Source organism: Borostomias antarcticus (genome assembly GCF_949987555.1).
Source record: "Borostomias antarcticus genome assembly, chromosome: 8".
Classification (NCBI taxonomy): Eukaryota; Metazoa; Chordata; class Actinopteri; order Stomiiformes; family Stomiidae; genus Borostomias; species Borostomias antarcticus.
This window is the reverse complement of record NC_140241.1, coordinates 27,838,252-27,857,113: the sequence shown is the minus strand read 5'-3', so window position 1 is coordinate 27,857,113 and position 18,862 is coordinate 27,838,252. Positions and strand designations below refer to the sequence as shown.

Below are 18,862 nucleotides of genomic sequence, written 5' to 3'. Positions count from 1 at the left end.
TTTCATACTAACAAAGACTTTGTGAACAAACTTCAGTTGTGACTAGGGTTGCAAAGTTCCGTGAATATTCAAAGTTGGAAACTTTCCATTGTATATGATCATAAGTAACTTTAAAACAGGGCTAAACCAGATTTTCCCTTTACTACTCCTTTAATCTATTTGTGAGTAGAACTTTAATAAATTCTACAGCTCTCTTAGTGTGCAGGATGCTAGGAATTAGCTGTGCATTGGATGGAAGAATGCACTGCACATGTGATGGAGGAATGCACCGTACAGGGTTGAAACTCAACAGGATTTTCTTCAGTTGCCTTAAATCAGGTTTTTTTAACAAAGATCATGCTGCAAGATCTAGAATTGCATTTTATGTAGTTTCCCCCCAACTAGGCTACATTTAACTTCCCTGTTATTGGGGTCTGCGGTGGTGTAGTGGTCTAATGCATTGTGTTCCGGTGCAGCTGTAGTATGAGTATGGCCGGATCCCAGAGGGAGGGGCCTATTGGGCCACCGCTCCCCAAGGGTGGTTAGTTTCATCTTGGCTTGAGAGTTCGTCACACAACAGCAACCCTGTCTGGTGTCGAAATGATGGTTGCGAGCTGAGAGAGTCAAGGAGTTGTCTCTCCGTTTCACATTGCCATCCGGCCGGGTTGTGTGACGAATCCTCAACAGTTATTGGCAGTTATCTATTGGCTACCAAATTGGATGAAAACGGGATGAAATCCTAAAATAAGTATATAAAATAAAATAAAAAATGTTTGGAAAAAAATGTGTTATAGACTACAAAAAAAATATCAAAATTTCCAAAATTCTCTAGCTTAACTTCGCACGGAAAATTTCCATGAATTGCCATTTTGTTTCATTATTCAGTTTGAACAGGCTCCCATTGCAGCTTTTTTCTGAGATAGGTGTTGCCGAAGGAGGCCTCAGCGATTAGTTCACTCCCTAATCAATCACATCACGCAGTTTAATTCCGTCATCATCACATTCAAAAGACGCTGATTGGGCTGGTTGGAATTCCAACCGAGAAATCACTTTGGACAAGTGTCTTTCCAGACCCTAAATCGCATTCCCAAGATAAAAATTCAGGGACTGGAGCCAGGCTACTAACAGACTACACTGGCAACACACATTTGTATTATAAATATATGTTTGATCTAATCGCTGAACATTTTATTATATTGTGTTCTATGATGTGTGGTCTCAGTGTCTCTGCTCTCCTCTCTCTGTCCCCTGCAGAAGGACTTCTCTCGCCGGGAGGAGCTGCAGCAGGCAGACGTGGAGCGCTGGCTGGGCTTCATCACCTTCCTGTGTGAGGTGTTTGGAACCATGAGGAGCAGCTCCGGAGAGCCCTTCAGGGTCCTGGTCTGCCCCATCTACACCTGCCTACGAGAGGTCAGTCTGTCCACTCTAGCGTAGATCTACACCCGCCTACGAGAGGTCAGTCTATCCACTCTAGCGTAGATCTACACCTGCCTACGAGAGGTCAGTCTATCCACTCTAGCGTAGATCTACACCCGCCTACGAGAGGTCAGTCTATCCACTCTAGCGTAGATCTACACCCGCCTACGAGAGGTCAGTCTATCCACTCTAGCGTAGATCTACACCTGCCTACGAGAGGTCAGTCTATCCACTCTAGCGTAGATCTACACCCGCCTACGAGAGGTCAGTCTGTCCACTCTAGCGTAGATCTACACCCGCCTACGAGAGGTCAGTCTATCCACTCTAGCGTAGATCTACACCCGCCTACGAGAGGTCAGTCTATCCACTCTAGCGTAGATCTACACCCGCCTACGAGAGGTCAGTCTATCCACTCTAGCGTAGATCTACACCCGCCTACGAGAGGTCAGTCTATCCACTCTAGCGTAGATCTACACCCGCCTACGAGAGGTCAGTCTGTCCACTCTAGCGTAGATCTACACCCGCCTACGAGAGGTCAGTCTATCCACTCTAGCGTAGATCTACACCCGCCTACGAGAGGTCAGTCTATCCACTCTAGCGTAGATCTACACCCGCCTACGAGAGGTCAGTCCATCCACTCTAGCATAGATCTACTCTACGAGAGATCAGTATAGACTAATTATACTGTTTAGCATGATTCCAGTCATTCCCAACTGGACTTCCCAGCAACACACGTCACAATCGGTCTGTCGTCAGATACCGCAGACTCCAAAAGGCAGAAGTGGTTTGAGCAGGCCAGACACTGAGGGATTTTCACAATCTGTCACATAACACACTCCGTCATGACCGTTCTCACGAAGAAACCCAAACTGAACCCGTGCGTTTTTAACCGGCGTCACATTTCCCCACTGTCTGAAGGCAGAGGCGGCGCCGCCGTACCAAGAGAGCTGGGGACAGCCCCCCCCCTCCCCCCCTACTCATATTACATTATGATAGAAGAAATTGCATTAAATCAAGTTTGCGAGCCAGTGTAGCAGGGCTGAAGTTTGGCCACTTCCTGCACTGTTCCCCGACAACGTAGCCTAACGCCAGCGTCGGCCGGCTTATCTGAAGGAGACGCTGAACGCTGGCGACAGCATCAGAGGCTTAGAGGTGGGGGGGGGGGGGGCTTAGAGGTGGGGGGGAGAGGAAGAGGGCAGGGGAGCGTGACGGAAACGGGCAACGCATGGCACTGGAGAGCGAGCGAGATGGAGTGATAGAGAGAGAGAGAGAGGCGGCCAGGCGATGCCGGAGCTACCGCCTCAGGGCCACAATCACGCCTGCCGTCACGCGGCAGCAAGCCCTGCCACCCGCTTACCTGTACCAGCCTGGCACACACACACGCGCACACACACACACACACGCCCTGCCCGCCGCCTGCCCAGAGCATTATCACACCTTGTTAAACACCCAGGTGTGTGTAAGAGGGCGTGGACAGAGACACACAGCGCACATTCCTGCTGCTGGCGTGAAATCCAAGCAGCTCGATTTACCGTCTCACCGGTTGTGTCCACAGGTGGGAACACACACCGGAACACAGAGCTATAGCTTTCTGTTTCATGACTGTTTACTGTTTACCTGAATGAGTATTTACTGTTTTTACTGTATTTACTAACAGCAACAGTCCACCACAGACCAGGCTGGCGATGCCAGACTTTGGAGATCTCAGTCTCTGAACGTCTGGAGACATCTCCATTGAAAATCGTCTCTAGAACAGCGCTAAAAACCGACGCTACCAATCAGAGCCACTGCCTGCCTACTGTACATCCCCAATAGTGAAGCACCTTCCTTAACAGAAATGATGTCCTCCCCCTATCTTCGTCCCTAACGAGTGGAGAATCAAAACAAAACATTCACCTCCCCTTTGCGAAGAACCGCCCTAAAGACTTTGGATTGGTTCTGCAATGCAGTGTTTTTTTCAATACCTCAAATTGTTTCCACCCACTTTTAGCAGCAAAAGCTGGGCGAATGTCTTCCGTCTCTAGTTGAGCGCAGCGTTTAGAGACCGACTCGTGAGCTTAACCACAGACAGCCCCCTCCACACACACACACACACACACACACACTCACACACACCGCCCACTACAAGTCTAAGGTGGATCTGATGACATGGGCTCACTCGTAGTCCAGGGACTCGTTCGGTAGGATCACTACTGCACAGTCGGCGATCGCCACCGATGGCCGCCGTGCTGTGCCCGTCCCGTTGCAGGTGTGAAATCCCGTCCAACCTGCTCCGACCGTAGGCTGTGTGAGCGAATGAGGCGCTGTGCAGCACTCGCCGTCGGCGCCAAGTCAGCCCCTGCCGTCGGCGCCCGCAGCACAGGAAGTAGGAAGTGTTTGTATTCCAACGAGATCCAGCGGGGCTTGTCACATGCGCGGCTCAAACGCTGCCCTAGGTGCTCTGGCCGTCTCGGATCCACCGTGCGTCCGCTCTCAAAAGCAGGCGACCGCCGTTCGATGGCGTTCGTGATTCGCTGCACCCCCCCCCTGGCCCCGCCCCCTCCTCATTCCTCACCCCCCCCCATTGTGTCCCGCTGCCCCGCCTCCAGGCCACAGTCATGCTCAGAGCAGCCAAGAACACGTCCAGAATAATAAATGCAGGGCCTCGGAGCAGGAATATGGGTCAAAGGCCGTGTGTGTGTGTGTGTGTGTGTGTGTGTGTGTGTGTGTGTGTGTGTGTGTGTGTGTGTGTGTGTGTGTGTGTGTGTGTGTGTGTGTGTGTGTGTGTGTGTGTGTGTGTGTGTGTGTGTGTGTGTGTGTGTGTGTGTGTGTGTGAGAGAGAGAGAATCCATGCGTGTGTGTGCATTGATCGCCAACAACATCGACATCCTACAGCACCTACGGGGCAACGTGGAGGTCCTTGTTCAGGTCCTTGTTCAGGTCCTTGTTGTGTCACACAGCCCCTGGCTGCTGCGGAGTGTTGTTACTCTGTGTCGAGCGTGTAGGACACCGTCAGTGGGAAACGCCGCCTCCCCCGCACCTGCAGCTGGATCTTTGTTCCACCGCGGTCTCCGGGACCTGCGGAGCGGGTTCCGTTGGAACGCGGGCGCGTTGAATGTGTACCTGCAGGGAGTAACATGACAGGTGTGTAGGTAGCAGCGGAGGAGGTGCGCTAGCCTGCTGTGATCTCTGCCTAGTTTGAGTGACAAGGGCCTGGAATGCCTTGAGCATCGAGGGCCTCTGAGGTTGGAGCCGCTCTGGCTACAGCACGCCGTCCGCCATGCAAGATCCTTTCTGTCTATGTTTTATTTAGTGAACGAGGAAAAGCAGCCTCCGGGTCTAATAGGTCATCAGGCACGGTACCTTAATGAATAATGTTGGGATCCACACAGGATTCTAGAACAGAAATGCCTGTGGACCTCTGGGAGTTTTCTTCCTGGGAAAGGAGGCGGGAGTTCGGAGGGGGGGGGGGGGTGTGTGTGGGGGGGGGGGTGTAGGACAAGAGGGAGGGGTAGAGGGGAGGATAGGTAGGATAGGAGGGAGGGGTAGAGGGGAGGATAGGTAGGATAGGAGGGAGGGGTAGAGGGGAGGATAGGAGGGAGGGGTAGAGGAGAGGATAGGAGGGAGGAGTAGAGGGGAGGATAGAAGGGAGGGGTAGAGGGGAGGATAGGAGGGAGGAGTAGAGGGGAGGATAGGTAGGATAGGAGGGAGGGGTAGAGGGGAGGATAGGAGGGAGGGGTAGAGGGGAGGATAGAAGGGAGGGGTAGAGGGGAGGATAGGAGGGAGGGGTAGAGGAGAGGATAGGAGGGAGGAGTAGAGGGGAGGATAGGTAGGATAGGAGGGAGGGGAGGATAGGTAGGATAGGAGGGAGGGGTAGAGGAGAGGATAGGAGGGAGGGGTAGAGGAGAGGATAGGAGGGAGGAGTAGAGGGGAGGATAGGTAGGATAGGAGGGAGGGGTAGAGGAGAGGATAGGAGGGAGGAGTAGAGGGGAGGATAGGTAGGATAGGAGGGAGGGGAGGATAGGTAGGATAGGAGGGAGGGGTAGAGGAGAGGATAGGAGGGAGGAGTAGAGGGGAGGATAGGTAGGATAGGAGGGAGGGGAGGATAGGTAGGATAGGAGGGAGCGGTGGAGGAGAGGATAGGAGGGAGGAGTAGAGGGGAGGATAGGTAGGATAGGAGGGAGGGGAGGATAGGTAGGATAGGAGGGAGCGGTGGAGGAGGGGTATGTCTGCCATTTGTGCAGGTTAGCAGGGAAACAGACTCCACCAGGGACACATCTACTGTAAAAAGTCAGAAATAGTTTCCTTTCTTCGCTTCCTTCCCTTGCACTGCATCAATGTGCGGTGAAAGCCGCGCTAGTGAAAGGAGACACCCATGGTAGTCGATGGGGAAGCACCGATACTGCGCCCATGTACTCTTAAGAATGTCCCAACTCCATACCGATACCAACGATGCGGAAGCGCAACAGAATGCGGATTTCAGCGATGGAATCAGCGTGATTGAAAAGGTTGCTTGTGTTTCCTCCCTCAAAAGACCGTCTCACAGTGCATGTCCACCAGGCAGTTTTTTCATCTCCTGTCCTCCGCGATTGGCTCGCCCGTGGGCGTTTCACTCGGGTTCACTTCCTGTCACCCGCCGCCATTATCAGTTGACTCACATGTATCTGTAGGATTGTTAATATGTCACTTTATTAAGTTTTAATGTCATTTCAGGACAGAATGTTTGGATGTAGATTCTCAATATGTGGTCAGTTTATGAAGATAAGCCCTGACTACGTTTGGGGAGATCGCTGACCAGGGTCTGTTTGCCCCTTTCCCTTTTATCCTCTCCTTTTTGAACATAGCATGCTAAATTTTGCTTTGAATTAGCATAAAATAGACATCCATCCTATTTGATGCTGATCGGAAGAGTTTATACTTTGCACGTTGTCACGGGCGAATAAATCGCCAACTGCATCATCCACTTTCCGATTTCGCGCCCCCATTGGTTTTGAATGGGTTTGAGATGAGTGGATTGTGCTAGTGGACATACACTGTCACTCTCTCTCTCACAGCAGGCTGCTCACACGTGTGGCTCTTGCGCTCCGAGAGTGAAGGATAGACAGAGGTGTCTCTTCTGATGTAGGAAGAGTGAAAATGCTTCTTAGACGAATATCTTACCCTTATTGCAAGTTATAAACGGGGTTGGAGTGATAAAAGATACAAGAGGTCGTTTATATAGCCTTAATTAAGCTAGCTAGCTCATGTTAGCTTACGTTACAACATTAGCCTCCTGGAAGCCAGCATTGTTAGATAACTTTGAGTGCAAGTCAATCAAACCTGTGTAAATTGACATCCCTAACCTAGCTACTAATGTAGCTTGCTATTTAGCTAGCATAGTTAGAGTTCGACATTACATTTGTCTGGTTTGTAGCTATTTAGCTATTGATATTTTGGGCCTGACTGTGGTTATTGAAAATTGCAGTATTATTAAAAGTACTCATATCAGTACTTGGTATTGACAAGTACACAGAAGTGAGTACTCAAAAAAAAAAAAAAAAAGGGGGGGGACTTCATTGCCTTCATCTATCTGGGGTGTTTAGATGAGGAGGGCGAGTGGCTGAGGAGGAGGGGAGGCTTGAGCCTATTGAGATCCACCCAAGGCCCCTAGAGACATCATTATAGGATATCTCAGCTTGTCACACCGGTCCCCGTGCACAGCGCAGGAATGCTAAGACTTCGGTAATTATACCAGACCACCACGACGCTCGGAGTCCGTCTCCTCACTAGTGTGGAACAGTTGATTTCCGCCGACAGGGAGACCGGCTAGATTATTACATTATCCTCGCACCCCCAACGGACGTGTAGATGAAAGCGTCAGATCTGTCACATACAGTATGTGGCTGGCGGGAGGGGGCCAGTAGAACGTGGATTGATGAAGGAATCGCTTCCCTCCTCCATGGCATCAGAGTGCCTTCCCTGTGCACTAGCGCGTTCCATTGGCTCTGTGCTAGTGTTTTTCTAAATCTATTCGAGACTCCAACCGAGGAATTGGGGCTCAGGGTATAAGCCTAACCGGGCGCGGCCGTTAACCCTCATCACTCTTCCTGCCCAGGTGATGTATGGTGGCTCGCGATGCAGGGTGTTTGCTGTGGCCCGTCTGACCTCTCTCTCACCCAGACACTGTCCAGACCTCCGCTGGTAGAGAGCAGTCTCCAGTCTCGCTACACCTCCCTCGTTCACTCCTCTCCTTGGGAGGCACGCACTGCTGCGCTCCAACGACCCCGAGGTTCACCCCCCCCTCGTCCACCCCGACTTAATGGCCGGCTTCGGGGAAGCTAGGCGGATACTTCCTCTACAGCCCGCTCTGCGCCAGCGCGGACCGGGGCAGAACCTCAGATCCACTCCTGTCGGACCAGTGAAGGAAAGCACTCACCGCTCTCCAAGAGACGGAGGGAGGGAGGGAGGGCGAGAGAGAGAAGGGTAGAGAATCAAGCCCCTCAGAGTTCTAATGATCAGGCCTCAGTCTGGAGCCTCTTTGATCCTCCTTCCCTCCCTGCGAGGCCCCCGGTCCTCACAAAGGGCTGCCTGTCTCAGTGCCTGCTCGGTTTACCTTCAGCAGCGCGGCTCTGCCGTTCCTCTCATTAGATCCAAACAGACAGAGAACGGCAAGTACACAAGTCTCCTGGCCTAGTGGCACGGATAGGCCCTTTGATAGGGCTGCCAAACAACTCCGCCTTTCTATTGGATTTTGGGGGGGGGGGGGCGGGGGGGGGGGGGGGGGGGGGGTGGCGAGGCTGCTCTGGATTAGCGACAGGACGTTGTAGAGTGAATGATTGAAGCGAACGGTGGGTGTAAAGTCGTACTGTGCACAACGCCGCTGCCTGTGGAGACCGGGCCTCGTCCGTCACCCGGACAGTCGGCGTCGCCGTACGGGCTCAGATGTGGTCGGCGGCGGACGTGCGGCTCTACGCCCCGGCCCGGCGCCATTGACCGCCGTCAAATGAAAAGATGGTCGGGAATCCTTTCGCATTTTACCGCGTAGCACTCTGCTCGTGAAGTGCACTCTAGGGGAGGATGCGCACATGTATTCAGTCGGACATCCCCCCCCCCCCCCCCGTCTCCCCACACACACACGCACACATACGCACACACACACACCCACGAACGCACAGTTGCCAATAATGTTCGGGAGCATGCCTGTCTTGTTTCTGTGATGAGTGGTATGTTTATACAGTGCCGTTGCCGCGTCTGCTCTGCCAACAGAAGACGAAGCTTCTATATGTTGACTGCTCATTTGATGCTCATCCGACCTGCTGCTGGCGTGTCTGCCTGTGTGTTGTCTGTAGTTGATGCCAGTTTAACATCTCAGAGTGAAATATTTAGCGTTAAGCTTAGCTCGTGTTTTATTCACAGGTCCATAACACTGCCCCCCCCCCCCCCGCCCCATCTGATCCCCTAACATAATCATAACATATATTACATGGAACCTTTCTCCTGTATTTGTTGCTACCCCTTATTATAATGCTTGCAGGAAAAAATAATAATTTTGTTTTAAAGGTGCTATCGATAATATTTTCATGTATTCATTATTAAACTAGAAAGGACGCTCGGAGAGCGCATACCTCCGGCCCCGTGAATGCACGTCGTCAGCATGTGCAGTGGGATTAGGGTCGGGTCAGGCTTACTCAGACCATACGTTCTTGTTCAGAGAAATGAACACGTGAACGTGGTCTGGTGACAGACGGGACCTGAGGCCATTCACAAGAAGGCCTGCAGCTGAAAAGGCCACAGTGCTGTCATGGAAACAGAGCACGAGCCTCGTGCACACACCTACCAGGTGGGTCACGGCGTTAGAATTCAGCCCGTCTTGTATCGCCAACTACAGCGTGCGGGCGAACGTCCTGGTCCTGGTGGCTGTGTGGGCTAACACCATGTTCACCACATCATCATGAACACAGGTGAAAACCTCACGTTCCAGTCCCCGTTTTCTCCTGGCGGTACGGAGGGGCTCTGCCAAGCCTCTCCTCCAGCGCGCACGTCCGCTGTACAGCATTGAGCGGTTCCCCGTCAACCAGGAAATGAGTCATTGTCACGCACGACTCGGCAGTCGTGGATGTCCAGCCATCGGTTGTGATTGCCACATGCTGCACTCTGCCTTCTCCATCTTCTCTGTAATGGCTGCTGTCTATCAACTAGGCTGTCTACACATTTTTGTAGGCTTCTGCACCAGGCTTGATGAGCACAATGAACAGCAAATGTACAATTTGTTGGCTATTTTTTTGCACAGAAGGTCTATATTTTATTTTCGCACTGTTTTACATTATTCTATGTGTGTTTTTTGTGGACCAATGTCTGAATAAAAGCTCAATAAAAGTTCAAAACGATGGTCTTAAAAGTAGCCTAATTTAACATACAGTAACTAGGTCAGGAGCTGTGTTGGGCAAGCTGCTAATAAAAGTAATCAAGTAAAGTTACTGATTACTTTCTCTAAATTGTAATTGGATTACTTTACTGATTACTCTCGGAAAAGTAATAGGATTACTAATTACTTTACTTTTGAGTTACTTTTTAAAACCAGATCATTCCTTACTCGAATCATAGAAGTGCTGATCTAGGATCAGTTTTGCATCTTAGATGATAATAGACACAAGAAAATCTGATCCTATACCAGCACATCTCAACCCTGATGACAGTACCAACACTGTAAACACAACATTCATTTCAGATCTGTCAAAATGTTTAAAGTGATTAATTCATAACCAATCATTTTTTTGAGGGAAAAGCAATACTTTTATTCTGCACCTTTCTAAAAGCTCTGTGGATGTACTAGGGGCACAAACGTGTTAAACAAAATTTGGTAATGATTTATGAACATAGCAGTTAGAAAAGACCAAATTTGCCCGCAAACACTATAATAACGGTAAATAATGTAGCAACTTACCCCTTCATTTCCTATGGCGGCCATTTTAGACCCAGGACACCACAGGTGTGACAAAGTTGACTAAACCGCTCAAAATTCAATGAAAGTGGTGATCAGCAATTGTATACGTTATATGTTTATATGTTCAAATTCTTAGCGTGGAGGATGTCACAAGGTCACGAGGCAATCGGATGGAAAAACAACGTTTATGATTTGGAAAAGTTATGAATCTTTCCGATTTGACCGGAATGCTGGAGGGAGGCAGATATTTATTATATGCAAACATACGTGCGATGCCCAGGGACACACGGCAATCCATCACACGCACACACTCTTAATGACCCATGGACGCCCCCTGGGGAGGCCAGGTACACAGAGCCAGGGAGTAGGAGGCCTCATTATAATCTCCTTTAGTCTTCTGTCAGTGTTTACTCTGCCGTGCTGCCCTGCCTTGCGTCTCACCCGGAGTCAGGAGAGACACAGGATCTAATGTATTCCAAGGTTTCTCCACCACCGTGGCTTATCCATATACCTCCATATACTCCACCTCCATCTGGAGACCAGCCCCTGAATTAATGCCTTGTCTCTGTTCTCTCCTCTCCCCTCCTCTCTCCTCATCTCCCCCCCCCCCCCCCACAGCTGCTGGAGTCCACCGATGTCAAGGAGGACGCGGTCCTCTGCTGCTCCATGGAGGTACGTGGCGTACTGACCCGTGCACACCCGCACGCCGCACGTCGCCCGCAGTCTCCCCCCCCCCCCCCGCCGAGACGCATGAGCGTCCGCCATCGCTGGCCTGAATCACGCAGGGCGCGCGGTCTGTGGAGCGGTTAGAGAGAGCGCACGGACAGCGCAGGGACAGCGCACGTCTGGGTAGCAGGGACGTTCTCCTCCGCCTCTTCTCCAGGAAGAGAAATAATGGAGGGGAAGGTGTGAGGGTGTGTAGGGGGAGGAGACACCCGATGAGGTAGAGGAGGAGAGGAAGAGGAGGAAAGTCTCTGAGCAGCTGTATGGAGAGGAGGAGAGATCTGTTGAGAGAGGCAGAGAGAGATGGAGGGAGGGATGGAGAGAGATGGAGGGAGAGAGAGGACAGGGGAGGTGAACTACACTTAACACACACACATTATAGATGCATTCAATGTTTTTTTTTAATGATAGGAGTCAAGCACATCGGACTAATTTTGAATTTTTATCTTTTATGAAGTTTTATGATTGTAATTTGTCCTTTGTTTTTATTCTTAATGGTTTGTTTCATCAGCAGCCGTGTAACTGTGCTGCTGCCCGTCTTGGCCAGAACACAGAAATGTCTTGGAAAAGACATTTTTCATCTCAAGGACATTAAAACCATATTTCACTATGGGGGGGCTGCGCTCTGTGTCTGGTTCCTCAGTGACGGGGTTACAGACAGGACAGGCCGCCCCCCCCACCCTGCTGAGACCTGGGTTACATGGCACCGTTTCGCCCTCGTTTACCAAACCTTCGCTTCCCGTTTGCGCCTCGCAGTTACACCAACACAGCGTCGGCGTTTTGAAAACCCGTGAAGTTTAGAGAATGGTAAATGGACTGCACTTATATAGCGCTTTTCCACCTTAGCGGCACTGAAAGCGCTTTACAATGGCCTCTCATTCACCCATTCACACACACATTCACACACCAATGGCGGTAGCTGCCATGCAAGGTGCTAACCTGCTCATTGGGAGCAATTTGGGGTTAGGTGTCTTGCTCAAGGACACTTCGACATGTGGACAGTCGGAGCCGGGATTCGAACCACTGACCCTTCGATCATTGAACGACGGGAAGGTCGCGAGGGGGTTTTCCTTCTCATTTTCCTGGATTCCGCCCTTGCGTAAGCAGTGGAAGGCGATCTCGTTTTGATAACGATGAAGGATGTTTGGCTATTGTACAGTTATATTATAACACATCATTTTAAATCCCAGAATGTGACTGTATGATTCAATGTGATTGCTTAAAAAAAATAGGCTACTCTTGTCCAACCAAGATTCTATTTAGATCTATTGCTCGAGTAATAAAGCTTGTTAGACAAAAATAGGCTTTAGTCTATACACCATTAACAAAATAGACTTCTAGTTTCCTAATTATATGATTTATGTTAAGACTGATGACTGATTTGCTTCCATACATAGTCAGGGGAGTGTGTTTTGAGCAGGGTGCTGATAAAAGTCTAAAGTCCAGCCCATGCATGGTTGCACAGCATTGTAAAAAGTAAGCCTATCTTAATTTCATTTTGTTAGGATATTCTATTCGATTTGATTATGTTCTGCTATTCTAATCTGTTCCATGTTATTCTTTTATGCTTTATAATAGTCAAAACGCAGTCTCCAAAGACACAGCAGCAACATTATTTAATTTAGACAAAGCACAATCAATCTCCAAACGCTAGACTTCGAAAAGAAAGTGTGACACCCTCTCTCATATCTAGTCGTGGAGTTTTTAGTCACAGACTATACTGAGACTGGGATCATGCAGGTCATTTCCATTAAGACTAACATTTCAGATAATATTAAACATGTTTGGTTTTTACCAGAACTTCAAGAGAAAAAGACAGATTTAAGGCTCGGATTGATCGCCATCTCAAACGGGGAGCGTCTGGCAAAACTCAGGATTTTACTCAGACATTGGAAAGTGAATTTATTTAAATCATTTGGGTGGATGGACAAAATGAGAGGTTATTATGGAATATGATCAGAGTAGAGGTGAGTGGAAGCGATTATTATTAACTAACTAAGGAATAGGATCACCCTAATTTGGAAATGTACAGTAGGCCTGAGAAAGGCTGACCAAGATTTCCTTTGGTTGAAGACAGGCAGCCCTAAATAAATGCATTCGAAACAAATAATTTTCATAGATAACTGTCAGAGTCTGTTTACAACAGGCACGCACATGCTCAGTAGGGGTGTAACGGTAGGAAAACATCCCGGTTCGGTGCGTACCTCGGTACGGACGTCTCGGTTCGGTTCAGGAGCGGCTCGCCTGCACTACTCTGATTCCTTTTCTATTCTTTGAAAATGATCTTGAATCAATCTTTTTAATATAATTGTATTTACAAACGGCAATACCTTTCAGGCTGCATCACTGCCCCCCCCCCCCCCCCAAAAAAAAACAACAACAACATAACAAAACAAAAAAAGCAATGTTGACCAGTGGAATAGCCTACAATGCTGTGTCAAGTAACTTTGCTGTTTCTTTTTCTTTTAAGTGTTTCCCCCTCATTCATACCCCATTTACCCCACTTCACTCAACCTTCATATTTCTGGCCAGAAAAGCAGACAGGGAAGACCTGCTGGCAGTGACGATGTCCCCAGCAGTAGAAAATGAAATAACAACGAATAGCCTACTTAAAAATATGTATTTGAATCACTTATTTAAAACGAATTAAATGCAATAAAAATGTAAACTAAATAAATTAAAATCTTTACTAAATAATAAATCTGCCTTTTTTCCCACAGAGATATAGACTGTGTGTGCAAACGTGCGTGTACAAACGAGCGCGCGCTGTGTGCAGCTTCGGAGTTTCATTTCTCTCATTGCAAGGACTATAGCCTACATTGGAACCTCCGTGATATAGAAAGTATTCCCTCAGCCTACCTGTGTTTCATTACGGTGCATTAGGCTAAGGCAAACGAACAGAATTAATAGTTTTACCTCAGGAGGACGGTAATGAGGATGACTGAATATCAACGCGAGCCCACTGACAAATTTGAGTTGTGCGCTGATATGATGACACTGCTCGTAGGCTACTCGTTTCCAAATCACAGACAGGTCACACGGAACTGTAGCCTATATCACATGACTTATGTGCTCGGCAAAATATGGTAGGCCTAAGTAACTTGCGGTACAATTAGATGGGAGATGGATTACAAAGGTCCCCATGTATAGCCTATTTCACTGTGTGAGCGAGCCGAACTGAGGGAGGGGGGTGCACACACACACCTGCGATGCGAGGAGACTCGTTTTCACAGTGACAGAAGCGATGGCAGAGAGAGTGAAAGGTTCAAAGTGTGGCGCTATTTCACCAGAGTCGATTAAGAAACAGCCCATTGTCACAACTGTGACAAATATTTTGCGTAAGTCTACTGAAAGGGATCTGCTCGAATGATCTGTCTGGTCGCTCGGCACATGACTGTACCGTACCGAAAGCCCCGTACCGTACGGTACGGTACGAATACATGTACCGTTACACCCCTAATGCTCAGTGTTGCGATAGCGTTTCCATGTAACCCTGATAACTTCTGGCAACGCTGACAAAACGTTACGTGTAACTTGGATGCCATTCTCGTTCTCATTGTCATTCTCGTTCTCGAAGCGGCGCCGTGTAACCCAGGCCTCAGTCCGAGAGCACACTCACACACACACACACACACACACACACACACACACACACACACACACACACACACACAGCAGACAACAGACAGCCTTCTCCATCAGACTCCATTTTCCCTCCCTGATGCAGTGCATCTCTGGCATGGTTGCCTTTCACTGTAGACTCTTGCCTCGTAAATAATCCCAGAGACTCTGATTCTCCCTTCCGATCGTATGGAGAGTCGTCGCGACGAGCAGTCTAACAATCGGATAGCAGACAGGCTGGCAGACAGACCGACCGACAGGCTGGGAGGCGGACTGACAGGCAGACAGGTGGGCAGGCAGACAGCTAGGGAGGCTCCAGCGAGACTGGCTTGGGACCGCAGACTGAGACCGACATCTGTCAGGGTTAGCTACCCGCCTCTCCAGCCCAGACACCCCCCACTCTGCCGCGCCACTCTCTGTCTCCCCAACTGCTGTTCCATTCAGATGGCCAGACGCAACCGCTGCCTCTCTCACCGTCTCCCTCCCCTTCCTCTGCCCCCCCCTCCTCCTCCTCCTCCTCCTCTCCTCCTCCTCTCCCCCTGGTCCCCTAGCTGCAGAGCACGGGCCGCCTGTTGGAGGAGCAGCTGCCGGAGATGATGACGGAGCTGCTGGCCGTGGCCAGGGACAAGATGCTGTGTCCCGCCGAGTCCCAGCTCACCCGCTCCCTGCTCATGGAGGTCATCGAGCTCCACGCCCACCACTGGAGCCCCCTGGAGGCACTGACCACTCAGTACTACAACAGGACCATCCAGAAGCTCACCACCACCACCACCACCGCATAGGGCCCCGCGGGGACCCCGACCCCAGGGCCCCCGGCTCCAGCACCCCAAACCCTAGGCCCAGGCCCCCCCCCCCTCCACTTTACTAGACCCGGCCCGTGGCACAGGCCCCAGACCCATGACCACTACTACACTAAGGACCCATCACAAGTTTCACCACTACCACCCCGGGCCTAGACTCGGTCTCAGCTTCCGACCCCCCCCCCTGCCCCGGGCTAAGACCCGGAGAATGGCGCTGGGTGGTACAGACATGAAAACCATGCATAAACATGACGGACACACACACACACACACGCTCAAGGCTGGCCGCTGCTAGACTGCCCCGTGCAGACCGCGGGGGCGTGGCTGAGGCTACTGGGCCATGGGGGGGCGGAGGAGGACAATAGCCGGGTCGTGCGGGGAAGAGAGGGGGTGAGGAGGGGCGAGGGCCCGGTCTCTGGGGAACGGGGGGGGGGGGGGGTCGTCCCGAGGTGGAGGGGGGGACTGGGGGGGGGGGTGGAACAGGGGGGATCTCATTCTCTCTATTGTGTTTGTGTGCCAACCACCCTCTCTTTCTGTCTCTCTCTCTCTCTCCTCCTCCTCCTCCTCCTCTGTCTCTATCTGACTGGGGCGGGGGGGGGGGGGGGGGGCAGGGCTGAGCAGACGCGCGTCTGATCAGGGCCAGGGGCCAGGTCAAGAGGACAGGCCGCGGGGCCAGGGCTTCAGGGCCCCAACACGGCCTGCCTTTGTCCCCCAGCAGGAGGCCCCTTTGTGGAGCTGGAACACCAGGCCCGCTGGGCCGGGCTGGCTCTGGGTCTGGGTGGCAGATGGCTGCTGGAGCCTCGGTGGGCGACACACTCCCTTCCTCCAGCCACTAGCCCATCCTCCCCCAGCGCAAGCCACTAAAAGAGGGGGGAGAAGGACACCCGCCCTCTAGGCCCTCAGCCCTAACCCCAGCCCCTCCCACCCTAGCCTAGCCCAGCCTCCTCCGGGCCCTCAGTTCCAGTCTCCCCCAGGTCAGGTCACTGGCAGAGGGGGGGGGGTTGGATGGGAGAGGGGGGATTGAACTGGGGAACTGGGGCTGTGGTGGTGGCCCTGCAGAAAAGCATCAGGACAGACACTGCTCTGTGAGGCTTATTCTGTTGTCTTTGTCTTTTGGGGAGATTTCACTTTCCACATAAAGCAGTGCTTGTCCATGCTTCTGTTATCCTTGTTATTGATATATTATTATTATCATCACCATTGTTACTATTCTTATTATTATTATTGTATTATTCTTTGAAACCATGTTTTTAAAAAATATATATGTATGGAGTATTTTAGGGTAGACCTATTGCACAGGTTTGATTTATTTTGCACTGTTTTAAGGCTATCGCTTTAAAAGTCAAAAAGAAGAAAGTGAATTTTGGGAGCGTGATGTGGATAGGATGAACAGGCCTCTCTAGCGTGGGGCTGTGGAGAGTAATGGAGGACGCTCTGCTCCAGGGAAACGAGTAGTTTGGGAGTAGAAGACGTCTGTAAGATACTAGTGGCCTTTTCAACTACTACAATCTCTAGAATAGCGTCCTTGTTTTCAGTGAAACGGCCCACAGTGCTAGTCTAGAGGGCACGCCGACCACAGCGATCGGGTATGACTTCGATTTTTATTTCCTGCAAATCGCAGCTTCCGGAGACGAAGACATTGAAGAAGAAAAAAAAAAAGAAAAGAAATGAGCATGAGACAAACGATGCTTCTTCAAACGTTCTCCGGACATTTTGCGAGTCTTTATATCTGTATTATGAACTTTTGCTTTGGGAGAGAAGAAGAAATAGCCTGTGAATTTGCAGATGATGATGAAAAAATTGTTTATGATATTACTTAGCTAGTACTATGTGACCATTACTCCGGCTTAACTGCAAATGTGTGTACTATGATATTGACGTACCCAGCCAATCATTTATCATTTAATGGGCTCTGTGTAATCCAGTCTACATTATATGAGTATTTAAGACTATGGAGCTCGAGGGGGCATCGTGCAAAGCTGACATGGTTAGTTAGCTAGGTAGGTAGGTAGGTATGTAGGTCTGTGGTTGTGTGGGGAGCAGATGGTCTTCCCATGTGCTCCTGCTACGGCTTTAGCTCATGTCGAATTGCTCGGGGGCAGTCAGTCACACTCACACATACACCTTGTTTCACATTGAACCTCTCGGGGCAGTTTTATGTGGTTATTATTTTCTGTCTTGCATCAAGAATCCAAATCTTAAAGGTCAGCTCTCACCCTGGACTGTCAGGGCGGTCTGACCTCTGAGTGTCAACGAGCCGTGCGGAGCTACCGCTGGGCTCGGTCGTCCAAGTGTGCACCTGCCCGAGACGTGAGGTGATCTCTTTTGTTACCTCTTGTTCTGTGTTTGTTTTTTTTGTTTTTAGGTTTCTATTTAAATGCATTTAGTTTTTAATCTTCAGTGGGTTTGAGGAGTGACTGAAACCATTGTGATACCTACCGCTTGCCTGGTTAAGTGTGTAAGTGTGGTGTTACTCCAGTTTTAGATTGTAAAGACACAGATTGCTATTGGTCAGTACCATTATGCAAAGCAGCGACTCACTGCGACAGAGTCGGCCCCCTCATCCTCGACGCCGGGGCCTCCGAGTGCCCTTTGACCCTCGCGGTCATGTGACTCAGCCGACGACTGAATGCAGCGCACCTTCATGTGCTCCAGACTGGGCATGGGCGAGCTGTATATTTGTGAAAGTGGTCATCGATGAGTTTTGTTTTTTTAAGCAATTGAAAAATAAACTAACTGAAAAAAAGTGAGAACGTTTGTTTAGTCTTTTTCCTCCCTCTGCATTATTACTGTCTATTGATATTTCATGTCATGTTTTCACTGCTTGTCGCGGTAGTGACATTAGGTCATCCTGAACCTGCAGTCCCGATGAGACGCTTACAGTAGAATCCAGGAATGACTGGTTGCATTCCGAATCGCATACTTCTACTTTTTATGACCAGTACGTACTACAAATACCCCTAGAAAGTACGTACTTTGCACGCAGTATGCATACAATTTGGACTTGGCACTTTGTCATAACATTGCGCCTTGAAATTGGCCCACATCAGTCACCATAAAGCGACCTTTGTCCACAACTGTTGCGACTTGTGATGTAATTTTTGCTGTGCAATGGATTGTGGGTCAGAATAGCCAGAAAACTGCTGGCTTGCATACTGTAAAATATGACCGGATGTAGGACATCCTGGTATTTTTGCCCTACTGCATGTGGCATACAGTACTTTGTATTAGGACATACTACATAATTTTTGGCATACTATATACTGTACGCAACCAGTGAGATTTGACCATAATCCTCCATGTTAAATCCTCCATGGGACAAAGTATTAAAAAATCAGATGATCAGTTTATGTCCCCCCCCCCCCTCCCCCCCCCCCTCCTCTGCACTCCAATCTCACCTCAACTCATCAACATACAGTAC

General features: G+C 50.0%; 1 protein-coding gene across 2 annotated transcripts in view; it reads left to right on the top strand.

Moving 5' to 3' along the window:
* The window catches only part of ctif (CBP80/20-dependent translation initiation factor), a 72,914-nt gene extending 57,204 nt beyond the window's left edge, over positions 1-15,710 (top strand). For both annotated transcript variants that reach the window (XM_084441939.1, XM_084441938.1), the window contains exons 11-13: positions 1,234-1,389; positions 10,916-10,969; positions 15,193-15,710. In XM_084441939.1, coding sequence (XP_084298065.1) covers positions 1,234-1,389; positions 10,916-10,969; positions 15,193-15,423 — 441 coding nt within the window. In that variant the 3' untranslated portion in view covers positions 15,424-15,710. The remainder of the gene's footprint in view (positions 1-1,233; positions 1,390-10,915; positions 10,970-15,192) is intronic.
* Positions 15,711-18,862: the final 3,152 nt, after the last annotated feature.